The following is a 16,141-nucleotide window of genomic DNA, read 5'->3' on the forward strand; positions in this document are numbered from 1 at the left end:
AGTAGACCATGATCCTTATTGTTGTGCAACAGGTCCCCACAGGAGTAAGAACCCTGAGTAAGGGGTGACCCCCCTCTTTTAAAACGTCCCACAATATCCCAGAATACACTTGGAGCAGCATCACTGAGACATCATCACTACATCACTAGCATGTCACAAAGGGGGAGGGGTCTACAAGGGTGACACAAGTCCAACATTCGGTCTCTTTATCAGGCCCCTTTCCCAACACCTCTTAACTCCCCATCACCGGAAGAACAATAAAACTCTTGACATCTCCTTGCCCTCAGGACTTGTCTGGAGATGGGCTTTCAGAACACCTGGCTTGCTCAACTGCCTCTGCAGATGTCCATTGCTTCCCCTGGTCACTCCCTGGATGGGGGTCCGTGTCTCTGCTCTTACGCTTGGGGGATTATGGCGGGATGCCCTGTTCCTGCTGCCTGTTAGATTTCCAGCTCCATGATTGCAGTCATGGTATTTTTGTCTATCACATGACGGTGTATGTTTTGACTCCACAGTGGGAAGTGATGGAGACTATGTTCCTGAAGTGAGACTATTGTCCTTTGTTCTCTCTCTTTGCTGTCTGATGCTAGAGAGAGAGGGAGCCGTGTTGCAGTGCTCTGTGCGTGTTTATATGTAAATAAAGTAGGTTAGCCAAAATGCTGAGTTGCTGAGCTCTGTTACGCAAACTGCAAACACTCTGCAGATCCCTAAGTGTGCCGATGTCTGTTGGCATCAGTCGCTGTGAAGCTTTTGAAGCTCCCGAACGAATGACCAGGAGGGAGAGAACATGCCAGTCGGGCATGTGTCTCTACCAGGATCCTACTCGAGTGTAGGACGAGCGCTTGACACTGCCAATCTGATTTTCTGCTTCTTGGTTCACAGAGGGAGGTGGAGCCCAAATTCCCCTTTCTTTAAGGATCAAAATGGCATTGGAATGAGGAGAGTCAGTTAAAGTATCGATTTTCTACACATTTATAAAGCTAGGTATCTTCCCCGAGCTGTCAAGTCGAAAGGATACATTCAGGCATAATATTTGCAACATTATCATCATGGCTTTCCCAGTAGCCAAGGCCATGTTAAAAACTAGGCTGTGGGACATAGATCTTCAGGAACTGTTGGTATTAAAGGGTTAAGAAGCTCTAATCAGGACGCTCTAATCACTGAGCAGCTGGAGGTCATTAGGCTTCCAGGAATGTGAGTTTGTATAAATAGTCAACTCACTCGTGTGTTTGCCCCTCCCTTCCCCTTCCTTTTCTTTGGAGTGTGTTTGCTGAAATGTGTGATTCTTCACCAGGGTTTTTTGTTTTGTGTAAATAAACCTTTTATTTTAGTTCCAAACCGCTTGCTCCAAGATTCCTTTATTGAAAAGATGCTGACTCTCCAGCCCTTCTTGAGCCGCTGTGCGAAAAGCTCTGCTGTAATGGGACATTGTTGCATCGGAAGCGCACTGGACATCTGATTAGCATTAAACTAATTAAAGTTTAATGGGACAGGTTATGGCTGTTTGTACGTCAAGAAGGAGATAAGGAGTGCAGTTAAGAGTGATTTATGCAAGGACTGGAGCGAAGACAGAAGCGGTTGCCGACAACGAAAGCCTTCAAAGCAGCTTGAGTCCTGCAACGTGCCTAGGAAAAGTTTTAAAGAGGCACTGCACAGTTTGTACTCGCTGGAAAACGCCTTATTCCTCGAGGAGCCACCTCAGCAGCTGGGAGACGGTCTACAGGTCTGTGAGTATCGTTCCTAAGCCCCAGGGAGGATGGCAGAGTCCCAGGAAAGTTTTACTGTCCCCTTTACGCGACTCAATGGGAAAAATTGGCAAGATTGGAAGGCTAGAGTAAGGGTTTGGTTGCAAGCAAAAGAGTTGTGGAGTTGTACTAAAGCACTGCCTTTACAGGCAGCTGCAGACGTGTCTGCAAAAGACAAAGCAGCAGCGGCAGCTTCTCAGAAACGCGACAGGAAAGCCCGAGGTCTACTAGTTTTGGCAGTGGGACCAGAGCAAATGCCTATGTTTCTGAGTTAAAGAACATGCATGAGGTCTGGACGGTTCTGCAGCGGTTAAATTCCAGAAACACTGCGGGGGCCAAGATCCATGCTACAAGATGTTTGTTTGATTTACGTCTCCAACCGGGAGCGTGTGTGAAAGAACATATTGCCAAAATGGTGTCTGCCTTTAATCAACTAAGACAGCTGGGCATTCCTTTCTCTATGGAGCAGCAGTCATATATTTTGTTGTCTTCTCTTGATAAAAGCTATGAGACTCTAGCTTTAACTTTGGAAGCTATGCCTTCATCTGAATTAACCCTTGAATATATTTCTTCTCGACTTGCTGATGAACAGGATAAAAGGCAAAGAGAAAGAGGTTTGTCTTCAAAGGGGAGTTATGCTGTGCCTAAGAGTGGGGATGCTGAGTTTGAGAACACAGTAAATGCTTTCGCAGCTAGACACTGTTTTCGCTGTGGTTCCTCTTCCCATTTAATCAGGGATTGTACACGTGAACCTGGTCAAGACAGCACCAAGGCCGTTGCCCCTAGTTACCACACAAGGAGTTCCAGGGGACGTCGAAGAAGAGGAGGAGGTCATGGCTACTCCCACAGCACACAGCACATGGCTTCAGCAATGGCGTTGATGCAAGGGCGTGGCCAAGGCAGCAATCTACGCTGGTTGATCGACAGTGGTGCATCTCATCACCTGGTGGCGCCATCTAGTGTCCGTTTGCAGAATTGCAGACATTTGCAAACTCTTAAAGTTGTGACAATGGCAGATTCAACTAAACGTTCCTTAGAGACTGTAGGCACAGTGTTTTTGAAGTGTTTGCAAACAGAAATTGATGCCTATGTGCTAAAGGGAATGAAGGGATGTATTTTGTCTGTGTCAGAACTTGATAGAAATGGGTTTAAAACTGTGTTTGAAAATGGGGTTTGCACTATTTCAAAGAATAATGTATCTCTTTTGCAGGTGGAATGCAGAAATGGGTTATATTATTTTGAGACAAGTCCAGATGAAGTTGAACAGGTTCATGCTGGTTGTGTGAACTCACCTACCCATAATTCTTGTGTTCATTTATGGCATCGCCGTTTGGGACATATTAATTTTCAGTATGTAAAAAGACAACCTGAATTATCAGAAGGGTGCAAATTGAACAAATGTACTAAGTATTTGGATTGTACTGCATGCAAAAGGGTGAAAGTTCATAGATGCAGCTATCCCAGTTCAAATAGGAAATCTGACAAAGTAATCCAACTTGTGCATATGGACCTATGTGGCCCAATGCCTGTTGCTAGCATGGGAGGTTCGAGGTATGCACTGTCTCTCAGATGACAAAACAAAGGTTACATGGTTTTTTCCTCTCAAAACAAAAGCAGATACTGCAGAAACAGTTAAAAATTGGGTTCATGCAGTAGAACTTGAATTCGGTACTAGAGTACTTGCTTTTCAAACAGACAGAGGGTCAGAATTTACCGGGTCTGTGTTGCAGAATTTCTTTAAGAAAAAGGGAATTAAGCATCGTCTGTCTACACCTTATTCCCCCCAAGAAGGAGGCGTGTCCGAACGTAAAAACAGGGTTCTGCAAGAGTTGGCAAACTCTATGTTGTTTGATGCTAAACTTCCTCAAAGTTACTGGGCGGAAGCCTGGGAGACGGCTACTCATGTTCTGAACCGAGTATATAATTCGGTAATTGATACTACGCCATATTTTGCTTTATATGGGAAGAAGCCCAAAGTTAATTACTTTCGGGTGTTTGGATCATAAGCCTATGTACTTATCCCAAAAGCGTTAAGGAAAAAGGGAAGTCCAAGGGCTAGGAAACTCATCTTTTGTGGGTACGAACCACATGCCAAATCTTGGAGGTTCGTGAACCCAAATGGGGATACTACAAGAGTGGTCCTCAGTAGGAGCGCTGAATTTTGTGAGCAATCCGGATGGACTCGCTTACATGCTAACCCTGACATTTTGAGGGATGACTTGGGCATTTATGCTGAGAAAGAAAGTCCAGAGGGTGATGAGCCAGAAGGGGATGGTGCACATGGTCCAGATGCAGATTCTGACCAGGCACAAGGTTCTTCTCCTAAGGTAGAAAAGCCAGAATCTAAGAGTGTTCCAACATCGCCAGTCGTTAGGCCTAGCAGACAGCAAAAGCGAAGCAGGTCGCCTGCAACACCAAGCCCAAGGGAGGTATCTAAACGGAGGTCTTTATCCCTAGAGGCACGTCCAGACATAAAGTCTGAGACAGATTCTGACAGCCAACGGTCAGAGGGGGCACAAGAGGAGCAATTGCGCAGGTCAAAACGTGCCACAAAGGGCAAGCCGCCAGAGCGGTTTAAGGTGACAAGTGTATACGTAAATATGGCACAGTGTGAGCCAGATAGCTATGTAGAGGTACAACAGCTTCCAAGCTCAGAAGCCGCAAAGTGGCAGGAAGCAATGGAAAAAGAGATGGCTTCAATGAAGTCTCTCGGTGTGTTTACAAGTACAGAGCTTCCAAAAGGCCAACAAGCTGTTGGTTGTCGATGGGTATATCGTTTAAAGCCCACAACTACTGAGGAGTTGCAATATAAAGCCCGACTAGTTGCAAAAGGGTTTTCGCAGAGCAAAGGAGTTCACTATTCTCAAATTTATGCCCCTACTTCAAGATCGGAGTCATTAAGAATGCTTTTAGCCTCTTCAGCTAAGAAGGGAAATAAGCTGTTTCATTTTGATGTCAATGTGGCTTATTTAAATGCAGACTTACAGGAGGAAGTCTATATGACGCCACCACCAGGTTTTGAAGGAGACAAGCCAAACCAGGTCTGGCGCCTACACAAATCCATTTATGGGTTGAAACAGTCCGCCCGTAATTGGAATTCCTGCTTAAACGATGCTCTAGAGAGCATGGGGTTCAGAAAGAGCGCAGCAGATGCGTGTCTTTATCTAAAAGGCTCGGGATGTGAACAAGAAGCAGTCTTGATATTTGTTGACGATTTATTATACAGTGGAAAGGACGATAAACTTGCACAACAATTTGCCACAAAGCTTGGAGAAAGGTTTCAGATAAAATCACTAGGCAATGTATCTGTTTATCTAGGAGTTAAAATTCAGCAAGATGAAGATGGGAACTATTGGCTCAGCCAAGAAGCTAAGATCCAGCAGTTGCTGGAAAGGTTTAAAATGGACAACTGTGCTGGTGTTAAAACCCCAATGGAGTTAAGTTACACAAAGGATGCTCAAACTGAGCAACAGACAGAGTTCAGTAATCCCGGGGTTTACCAGTCAGCGATAGGCAGTCTACTCCACATTGCACAGTGGACTCGGCCTGATATAACATATGCTGTCAACATGCTGTGTAGACAAGCTGAAAAACCATCAATGCATGCTTGGCAAGGAGTAAAAAGAATTTTAAGGTATCTCCAAACTACCAAAAGGTTTCGCTTAAAACTATCAGCAGAGGGCAGCACACAACTTGAATGTTGGGCTGACAGCAGTTGGGCAGATGCTGGACCAGATAGAAAATCAGTGTCAGGAATGGCGATAAAATTTGGAAATGCACTAATTGGTTGGAGATCAAGAAAACAATCACTTATAGCTTTAAGTTCAACTGAATCTGAGTTCAATGCATTATCAGATGTATGTAGAGAACTGGAATTTTATAAGCAACTGGTACAAGAATTGTTTGGAGAATGTTCCCTACCTATCAGAGTGTGGGAAGACAATCAACCTTGTATTAAACTAGCTAAATCAGGTCAATTCAAGGCACACACAAAACACTTGGATATCCGTTATCAAAATGTATGCCAAAGTGTAAAACAAGGTTTAATTGAACTAAAGTATTGTCCAAGCCAAGAAAATCTCGCAGACGGTTTTACAAAAGCTTTGAGTCCGCAATCTCATAAATGTTTCTGTTCAGGTTTAAATTTGAATTAAGGTTGGTACAGCTCAGTGTTACGAGCGAGAGGGGGTGTTGGTATTAAAGGGTTAAGAAGCTCTAATCAGGACGCTCTAATCACTGAGCAGCTGGAGGTCGTTAGGCTTCCAGGAATGTGAGTTTGTATAAATAGTCAACTCACTCGTGTGTTTGCCCCTCCCTTCCCCTTCCTTTTCTTTGGAGTGTGTTTGCTGAAATGTGTGATTCTTCACCAGGGTTTTTTGTTTTGTGTAAACAAACCTTTTATTTTAGTTCCAAACCGCTTGCTCCAAGATTCCTTTATTGAAAAGATGCTGACTCTCCAGCCCTTCTTGAGCCGCTGTGCGAAAAGCTCTGCTGTAATGGGACATTGTTGCATCGGAAGCGCACTGGACATCTGATTAGCATTAAACTAATTAAAGTTTAATCTCAGCTGCAGAAAAAACATGGTCCCCTCTTTATTTTCGACTCTCTAGGGTGCAGGAATTTAACCTTAATTATTTACATTTTTTGTTTAACCCGCAAGAAAAAAGGGCTTTTTCTCTGCCTATGTTTAAGTCTAATCCTCCTAACCTCCTTTGGGGCAGGTTTGTGGGTTTGGCAGAAGGAGATAGGATCTGCCCATGCGATGCCCACCTGGTGGAAACTCTAGCTCACATGGCCCTTAAATGCAAAATCTATGATGATCTTTGCCAACAATTTTTAGACCACCTATGCATTCCAACATGGAAACCAGAGAAGGAGGTTGTACACTTCTTATTCCAGGGGAGAGACCAGCAGCTCCCCAAGACAGTAGCTAAGTTCCTCTATTTGATTTTTTGTCGCCAAAGTACGCTACATCATGCATGCTTGAGTAGAGCAACTCCAGGGCATGGGCCAAGTAGCAGCAGGGTAGGGGCCACGTGCAGAGCAAGTCCCACACTGAGGTCAAAAACGCACACAGAGGCAGCAGGACTTCTTCAGTAATAGTTTACTGAGCTTTCAAAGCATACAGTTCTCACTGGGTCCCCAGTGAGGCACAAAACTTAGCTCCTGAGAGCAAATCCAGTTTCAGCAGTAAAAAAATACAGCATGCAGGATATCTAAGTCAGGCACACAAACCGGCAGTAGGGAGCAAGGGAGGAAAGAGGCTGGAAGGACACAGGGCAATGTGTTTTGTCAGGGAATGGTCTGAAGATGAATATTCTCCTTTTCCTCACTCCTTCTCCTTTTTTAAATTTCAAACCCAAAAAGAAACAAAGTACAAGCATCAAATTCAAAATCCATATTCGTATTTTAACACAAGCTTATTACATAGGTAAAGGAAAAGGGACCCCTGACCATTAGGTCCAGCTGTGGATGACTCTGGGGTTGCGGCGCTCATCTCACTTTACTGGCCGAGGGAGCCGGCGTACAGCTTCCGGGTCATGTTGCCAGCATGACTAAGCCACTTCTGGCGAACCAGAGCAGCGCCGTTTACCTTCCCGCTGGAGTGGTACCTATTTATCTACTTGCACTTTGATGTGCTTTCGAACTGCTAGGTTGGTAGGAGCAGGGACCGAGAAACGGGAGCTCACCCCATCGCGGGGATTCGAACCGCTGACCTTCTGATTGGCAAGTCCTACACTCTGTGGTTTAAGCCACAGTGCCACCCGCGTCCCTAAGCCTATTACAAAAGGCTTCCTTTTGCTATATATGTAAATGAAACACAGTTTTAAAAATTATATTATAAATAATATTATAGATTCCCACAGGCCCCCCACTCCCCTTCACCCATGTGTGATCTCAGTGTTTTACTTCTTCCATCTTGTTGTGTTGTTATAGTTTAATAATTATTCAATTAATTCTATTGCTTTTTTCTTGCTTACCCCTGCATGTTTTACCCATTATCTATTCCTATTTCAATTCCGGAACAATATTTTTTCATGTATTCCTTCACACCATCCCACTCCTTGATTATTCTCTGATTTGAGTGGCCTCTAATAAGTGCCATCAATTTTGCCATTTCTACAAACTCGCAGTTTGTTTTGCCATTCTAATAATGATGAGTTTTCTCCCCCTTCCAATTCTTTGCGATCAGTATTCTGGCCGCTGCAGTTGCGTAAAGGAATACATTTTTCTTCTCTCTGGGGATGTCATTAGATATTAGGCCTAACAAAAAGCCTCTGGTAAACGAAATCTTAAATCATTTTTTCCATTTCTCAAAGCAATCAACTTTGCCTATTATCGTTAGCATTTGAAAAAGAAACATTAACTTTGGCAGGATATTCATTTTAATCACTGAAATTCACCTCCTTATTGATAACTCTAACCTTTACCAAATCTCTAATTGATTTTTAACTTCTTTCCAGGTCTTATTATAATTATCTTAAAACAATTTGATATTTTTCATTGCTCCAAATTCTTTTTGCTCTGTTTGTCCATATTCTTAACCACCACCTTAGTTTTTTCTTTCTTTATCCTAAATCCTGCCACCTTGCTAAATTCCTCCATCTTTCTCAGCAACTTGCTTATACTTCCTGTTGGTTCTTCTATCTTTACAATCATATCATCGGCAAATGCTCTTATTCTATATTCGACTCTTCCTAGTGTTATACCTCTAATCTCCTCCTCTGACCTGATAACTTGATTTAGTACCTCCAATATTAAAATAAATAACAAGGGAGATAGGGGACACCCTTGTCTTGTCCCCCTTTCTATTTTAAAGTATTCAGTCATCTCCCCATTCATTATTAAATTTACCTTTTGGTCTTGATAAATAGCTCTTAATCCAGTTGATATCCTTGTTCCCACTTCCATCTTTTCAATTATCTTCTCCACAAACCTCCAGGATACCTTATCGAAGGCTTTCTCAGCACCCACAAAAACAGATGCAGCCTTCTTCCCTGGGTTCCAGTCAAGATATTCAATAGCCTCAATCACAAGTCTCACATTATTGCTCATCTTCCTTCCTGGTAAGAATCCTGTCTGATCTTGGCTAATGACTTCGTTCAACACTGTTTTTAATCTCTGGGCCAATATGTCCGCATATATCTTGTAGTCATTATTAAGTAAAGATATTGGTCTATCATTATTTATATTCTCTTTGTTCTTGTCTTGTTTAGGGTTTACTCTTATATGTGCTAATTGCCATGACTCCGGGATTCTTCCTTCCGCCATTATTTTATTTATGAGTACTTTCAGCGGAGTAGCCACTACTTCCTCCATATTTTTTTTTTAATGCAAGGCAGTAAGGGCATCCGGGCCCAGCGACTTCCACAACTTCGCTTTGGAAATAGCCTGCTGTACTTCCATCATAGAAACTGGGGCATTTAGATATGCATTTTTTTCTATTCCCACTCTGGGTAAGTCTTTCCCCTGCAGATAATTTTTAATATCTTCTTCTGTTTTCTTGCCTATATTACATAAATTTTTGAAGTGGTTGATAAAACACTTGTTTATTTCTTCTCGTTTTCTCGCTGTCTTTGATTTTATCTATTAATCTCTCTTTCTGTCTCTTCTTCAGTTGCCATGCCAGTATTTTGCTGGGCCTATTAGCAAATTCAAAGGATCTCTGTTTCATCCATCTTATGTTATTTTGGATTTCAATGCTTAACAACTATGAGAATTGTGTTTGTAATAACTTGATTTTTGGTGCTACCTTTTTATTTTTTGGTTGCTTCGCTAGTATTTTTTCATTGCTAGCTATTTCTTCTCTTAACTGCTCTAAGTTCCTCTCATAAACTCTCTTTCCCCCTGCATTTTGCTGTATATAGAAGCCTCTAAGAAATGCTTTACTGGCACCCCAAATTATTCTTATATCAGTGTCTTGTGATTTATTGATTTCAAAGAATTATTTCAACAATTCTTGTGCTTTAATCACCAGATTTTCATCGTTTAATAAATTCTCATTTAATCGCCATCTTTTATTACCCTTTTGTTTATTTTCTAATTCTAATATCACTGGATTATGATCTGTTATTGTCCTGTTTTTTAATCTGTTTTTTTAAAAAAAATTATTATTAAACTATTTGAGATCTAGATTGCATAAATTCTCCCTGACGATTGTTAGGCTTCTGAAAAGAGTGTGAACTGTTTCTCCAGTGGATTTTTGTCTCTCCATGCATCCCTTAGGTTTAAGCTGTCCACCATTTGAAAAAATGTATGTGGTAGTCTCTCTTTTCTAGATATTCTGTCCCTTTCTGTCCTGTCCATTTCTAATGAAGGGACTCCGTTGAGGTCCGCCACCTTAAAGGGGGAATCCATTCTCAGGCCAATCAGCTTTCCTCAGAAGAGGAGCTGGAGGGGGGAAAGTCATCCCCTTCGTTTCCAGTGGTCTCAGAAGGAGGGAGAGACACAGACACAAAGCAGATTAGAGAGGAATTACCTAGCTACAAGAAAATGACAAGAGAAACAGACTCAGCTGGCCCTGAAGCAGGAAGACAGATTTCCTCTGAGTTCATTGCCGTGAAGAAGAGTGGACTCTGAGAGGAAGATGTCCCACACTCCATACATCTAAATGGGTTCTCCCGCTTGAATGTCTGATATTTCTTAAACATTACATTATAGCTAAAGCACTTTCTGCAATCTTTCCATTTAAAGTTATTGATGGTATGTAGGGTGTCAACTGTTAAAGTTCTTCCTGGCCACGAGTCTGTTGATGTAGGACTTCCACAAGGACTGAGCCTCAATATACTTTCCTGACGTTTATGTGGTTTGTCTTTTGTGTGAGTTTGTTGATGTATATCAAGGGTTCCACGCTGACTGAAGCTTCTTCCACATGCCATACATTTAAATGGTGTCTTCCCTGTGTGTCTGCTGATGTTTTCTAAGATTTCCACTCTGACGGAAGCTTTTTCCGCACTTCATGCATTTAAATGGTTTCTCCCCTGTGTGAGTCCGCTGGTGTAATTTAAGGTTTCCATTCTGACTGAAGCTCTTTCCGCACTCAATGCATTTAAATGGTTTTCCCCCTGTGTGAGCCCGCTGATGTCTTCTAAGGCCTGAATCGTAACTGAAGCTCTTTCCACATTCCATGCATTTAAATGGTTTCTCCCCTGTGTGAATCCGTTGATGTTTTTTAAGGTCTGCATTCTGACTGAAGCTCTTTCCGCACTCAATGCATTTAAATGGTTTTTCCCCTGTGTGAGTCCGTTGATGTATTCTAAGGGCTGCATTAAAACTAAAGCTCTTTCCACACTCCATACATTTAAATGGTTTCTCCCCTGTGTGAGTCCGTTGATGTAGTCTAAGGCTTCCACTATCACTAAAGCTCTTTCCACACTCCATGCATTTAAATGGTTTCTCCCCTGTGTGAGTCCGTTGATGTAGTCTAAGGCTTCCACTCTGACTGAAGCTCTTTCCACACTCCATGCATTTAAATGGTTTCTCCCCTGTGTGAGACCGTTGATGTTGTCTAAGGCTTCCACTATTACTAAAGCTGTTTCCACATTCAATACATTTAAATGGTTTCTCCCCTGTGTGAGTCCGTTGATGTCTCCTAAGGTTTCCATTATAACTAAAGCTGTTTCCACACTCCATACATTTATATGGTTTCTCCCCTGTGTGAGTCCGTTGATGGTTCCTAAGGTTTCCATTCTGACTGAAGTCCTTTCCACACTCCATGCATTTAAATGGTCTCTCCCCTGTGTGAGTCCGTTGATGGTTCCTAAGGTTTCCACTCTGACTGAAGCTCTTTCCACACTCCATGCATTTAAATGGTTTCTCCCCTGTGTGAGTCCGTTGATGGTTCCTAAGGCTTTCATTTTCACTAAAACTCTTTCCACACTCAATACATTTAAATGGTTTCTCCCCGGTGTGAGTCCGTTCATGTGTTCTAAGTTTTCCATTATCCCTAAAGCTCTTTCCACACTCTATACATTTAAAAGATTTCACCCCTGTGTGAGTCTGATGTCTTCTTAGGTTTCCACTATCATGAAAACTTTTTTCACATTCCATGCATTTAAATGGTTCCCCCCCTGTGTGATTCCGTTTGTGCAATTTAAGGTTTCCACTCTGACTGAAGTTCTTCCCACACTCCCTGCACTTAAAACGTTTTCTCTCTGTGTGAGTCCGCTGGTGTGTTCTAAGTTTTGCATTGAAAGAGAAGCTCTTTCCACACTCCATACCTTTAAATGGGTTCTTTCCTTTTTGTGTTCGTTGATGTGAACTATGTGTGCTCATTCAGTGAAGCATATTCCACATTTCACACATTTTAATGGCTATTCCTAATGAAACGAAAGGTGCCCTGTCCCCTGCAATTCTGTCTTCTCCATCACCTTTTTCAGAGTGGGCATAAAGGAAATCCTGTTTGGGTTTTAGGAAAGAGAACACAGAAAAAAAGGACACATCAACCTCCATTAGCACCTTCTCTTATTTCAACATCTCCTACATTCTCCCATGTCCTAGCCAGGTTCCCAATTTTTAGGAAATGAAAATGGTATGATGTCAAATGGTAGTAATGCATCAGCAACCTTTCATAATCCTCAATCATCTTTAATAACACAGAATGATCTTGGAATACCGTTGTCCTCTGAGACTGCCTTTCTTTCTTTTTTCTTCTTCTCTCTCTTTTTTAAACTTTTATTTTGCTTTAAACAGGTACATGTAAACAGGTGCTTAGAAATATAGACAACCAAAATTACAAAGGAAAATTCCTTAATAGTAATAGGGGGGAAATGAAAAAAGACTACAAAAAATATCGAGGTACATGACACAGAACATAAGCAACTATGGGAAAGATAAAAGAAAAGAAAAGAAAAAGAAAAAAAAGGAAAAGAAAAAGGAAGATGAGCCTAAGCAGGAAAGCTCATCTATTGTACACTTCTGTCAAGCTCACAACAGATCATTATTCTTATCAATTCTCTCTATCTGCATTCTAAAGGAATCCCTCATCTTTGTATCAGGGAGCATTTCTCTATGCGGTATCATTCTAAACATAGCCAGGTCTTTCTTGTTTAGCCCTTGTCCCCTACATAATTATTTAAATATTCCCATTCTTCTTTCACCATTTTTTAAGGTTTATCACTTATTGCATCTGTCAGCTTTGCCAGCTCCAAGTACAGTGGTACCCCGCAAGACGAACGCCTCGCGAGACGAAAAACTCACAAAACGAAAGGTTTTTTCGTTTTCGAGTTGCCTCGCAAGACGAATTTCCCTATGGGCTTGCTTCGCAAAACGAAGCTTGCCCCGGGGACAGCGGGTCTTCTCTTTTGAAGCAAGGGGCTGCGGGGAGATAGCGATCTACCTGCAGCCCCTTGCTGCAAAAGACGTCCGGGGGAAGCGGGAAGCGAAGCGCTTCTTCCCCGCTTCCCCCGGACCTGTTTTGAAGCAAGGGGCTGCAGGGAGATAGCGATCTCCCTGCATCCCCTTGCTGCAAAAGACGTCGGGGGGCAGCGGGAAAGAAGCGCTTCGCTTCCCGCTTCCCCCGGACCTGTTTTGAAGCAAGGGGCTGCAGGGAGATAGCGATCTCCCTGCATCCCCTTGCTGCAAAAGACGTCCGGGGGAAGCGGGAAGCGAAGCGCTTCTTCCCCGCTTCCCCCGGACCTGTTTTGAAGCAAGGGGCTGCAGGGAGATAGCGATCTCCCTGCATCCCCTTGCTGCAAAAGACGTCGGGGGGCAGCGGGAAAGAAGCGCTTCGCTTCCCGCTTCTCCCGGACCTGTTTTGAAGCAAGGGGATGCAGGGAGATCGCTTCTCCCGGTGCTCCGAAGCCGGGCGGGGGGCAGGGGACACCTCCCGCCGCCGCGGGGACACCTTTTGAAGGCAGGCGGGGGGGAGCAAAGACTTTCGCCCCCGCCCGCCTTCAGAAGAGGTCCAGGACCTCTTCTGAAGGCTGGCGGGGGGCAAAAGTCTTTGTCCCCCCTGCCTGCCTTCCCAGGGGCTTTTAAATCGCCCCGGACAGCGGAGAAGTCCTCCGCTGTCCGGGGTGATTTTAAAATGCCGCCCGCCAGCATTTTAAGATCGCCCGGACAGCGGAAAAGTCCTCCGCTGTCCCGGGGTTTTTTTAAATGCTGGGGGTGGGAAGAAAAGCCCTTTCCCCCCCTAGCCTTCAGAAGAGGTCCGGGGACAGACTGTCCCCGGACCTGGTCTGAAGGCGGTTTCCCTAGGAACGCATTAATTGATTTTCAATGCATTCCTATGGGAAACCGTGCATCGCAAGACGAAAAAACCGCAAGACGAAGAGACTTGCGGAACGAATTAATTTCGTCTTGCGAGGCACCACTGTACTCGCACAATTTGACTACCCATTCCTCTTTAGTGGGTATATTTTTATCTTTCCAGTGTTTTGCCACTACAACCCTTGCTGCTGACGTTGCATACATAAATAGCCTAGTTTTGTTTTTGGGAATATTATCTGAAACCATTCCTAGTAAAAATTATATGGAGAGACGACCAATGGGTGACGCAAGCAAAAATCAAGTTAGCGGAATTTTTCGAGATAAATGGGAAACAAAATGCAGACATAAATGTAGTTTAGTAAAGCGTACATGAGGGGTCTTGGAATACAAGAAATGGCTAGACTGAAGAAGATAAAAGACAATAATATCCAAGAGCTAACTAACCAGATAAGAATTAATGAAAAAGAGTTGATCAAAAATCCAAAAAGTCATGAAATATTACAAAAAATAAAGATAGTGCAATCCCATATCTCTCGTATATTAAATAAGGAAGTAGAAAATAAAATTAAAAGGGGAAACCAAAGGTATTTTGAGTCCGCCAATAAGCCCGGTAAGTTGTTAGCATGGATGATAAAGGAAAAGCAAACAAAAAAAGTTATAAATAAAATTTTGAACAAAGGAGAGGAAACAACAGACCCAGTAAAAATAAAAATAAAATTCTTAAACTTTTATAAAGATTTATATAAACAAGAACATTTAGAGGTTAATAAAATGGAAGAGTATTTACAACAAAATAAATTACCAGGAATTGAAAAAGAAGAAGTTGAGGCCCTAAACTCCAATATAGAAATAGATGAAATGGCACAAGTAATAAAAAAATATGAAGAGTGGCAAATCGCCAGGTCTTGACGGAATCACATTACTGTACTATAAGAACCTGGAAGAAGTAATCCTCCCTATATTACAAAGACTAATGAATAATTTACTGGGAGGGAAAGATATACCACAATCATGGAAAGAAGCACTGGTCACTCTAATCCCAAAACAGGGAGTGGAGTTGACAGACATGAAAAATTATAGACCAATCTCCCTGTTGAATACAAACTATAAAATCTATGCTGGGGTGATGGCTAATAGATTTAAAAAGACTCTAAACAAAATAATCAGCAGAGACCAGGTGGGCTTCTTACTGGATAGACATATAAAAGACAATACAAGAATAATAATTGACCCGTTGGAATATGTGGAAATGAAACCAAGTAAAAAGATGGCCATGTTATTGGTTGATGCAGAAAAAGCTTTTGATAGAGTATCATGGAATTTCCTATTGAAAACTTTCAAAGGTCTGGAGAAAATAATTAATGGAATTAGGGCGATATATGATAACGAAAAAGCAAAACTGCTAATAAATAACGAGATCACCGAAGAGTTCAGCATCGAAAGGGGGCCAAGACAGGGGTGTCCTCTCTCCCCACTTCTTTTTATTGCCACCTCGGAACCACTTTTAATAGCAATAACAAAGGATAAAAATATAAGAGGAATTAACCTAGGAACTTGATACTACAAAATTAAAGCCTTTGCCGATGATGTAATCGTAACCACTTAAAATCCAGTGGAAAGTATCCAAAAAACGCTTGCACAACTGGAAAAATTTGGGAAAGTCTCTGGGTTCAAACTGAATAAAGGAAAATCCAAATTATTAACGAAAAATTTATGTAAGTTGGAACAAGAGGAACTGGAAAATACAACAGGTTTAAAGGTAGCCAATAAGGTAAATTATTTGGGGGTTTGGATCACCCATAAGAATATAAACTTATATAAGGACAATTATGAGAAGAAGTGGAAGGAAATAAAAAAAGAATTAGAGACTTGGGGAAAATTGAATTTATCCCTGTGGGGGAGAATATCCACAGTTAAAATGATGGTATTGCCAAAGATGATTTTTATGTTCCAAACAATACCTATAATTAGAGGTGTAAAGTGTTTTAAGGATTGGCAGAAAGACCTTGCCAAGTTTATTTGGCAAGGGGAAAAACCACGCATAAAATTTAAGCTAGTAACAGAATTGAAGGAAAAAGGAGGCTTCGCGGTCCCTGACCTTAAACTGTACTTTGAGGCAGTGTGTTGGACATGGATTAAGGACTGGATATTAATTAAAAACACGGAAGTCCTAGATCTGGAGGGAT

The 16,141-nt window shown here is 42.2% G+C and overlaps 2 protein-coding genes and 1 long non-coding RNA gene across 11 annotated transcripts in view; 1 reads left to right on the top strand and 2 right to left on the bottom strand.

Moving 5' to 3' along the window:
• The window catches only part of LOC309541263 (uncharacterized protein), a 225,739-nt gene that overhangs the window by 101,144 nt on the left and 108,454 nt on the right, over positions 1-16,141 (bottom strand). The gene's annotated exons all lie outside the window — the stretch shown is intronic.
• The window catches only part of LOC309541504, a 146,244-nt gene that overhangs the window by 17,900 nt on the left and 112,203 nt on the right, over positions 1-16,141 (top strand). The window lies entirely within an intron of this gene.
• LOC309541341 (uncharacterized protein) overlaps positions 6,835-16,141 on the bottom strand; it is a 129,310-nt gene continuing 120,003 nt past the window's right edge. For 8 of the 9 annotated variants that reach the window (XM_082239123.1, XM_082239119.1, XM_082239118.1 and 5 more), the window contains one exon: positions 9,168-12,143. In XM_082239123.1, the coding sequence (XP_082095249.1) occupies positions 10,629-12,020 (1,392 nt within the window). In that variant the 5' untranslated portion in view covers positions 12,021-12,143 and the 3' untranslated portion in view covers positions 9,168-10,628. Of the gene's footprint in view, positions 7,087-8,600; positions 12,144-16,141 lie in introns of those variants that run through there. The other variant, XR_014223696.1, reaches the window with a different exon arrangement.

The sequence above is a fragment of the Podarcis vaucheri genome (assembly GCF_965113315.1).
Source record: "Podarcis vaucheri genome assembly, chromosome: 10".
In the NCBI taxonomy this organism is placed as follows: domain Eukaryota; kingdom Metazoa; phylum Chordata; class Lepidosauria; order Squamata; family Lacertidae; genus Podarcis; species Podarcis vaucheri.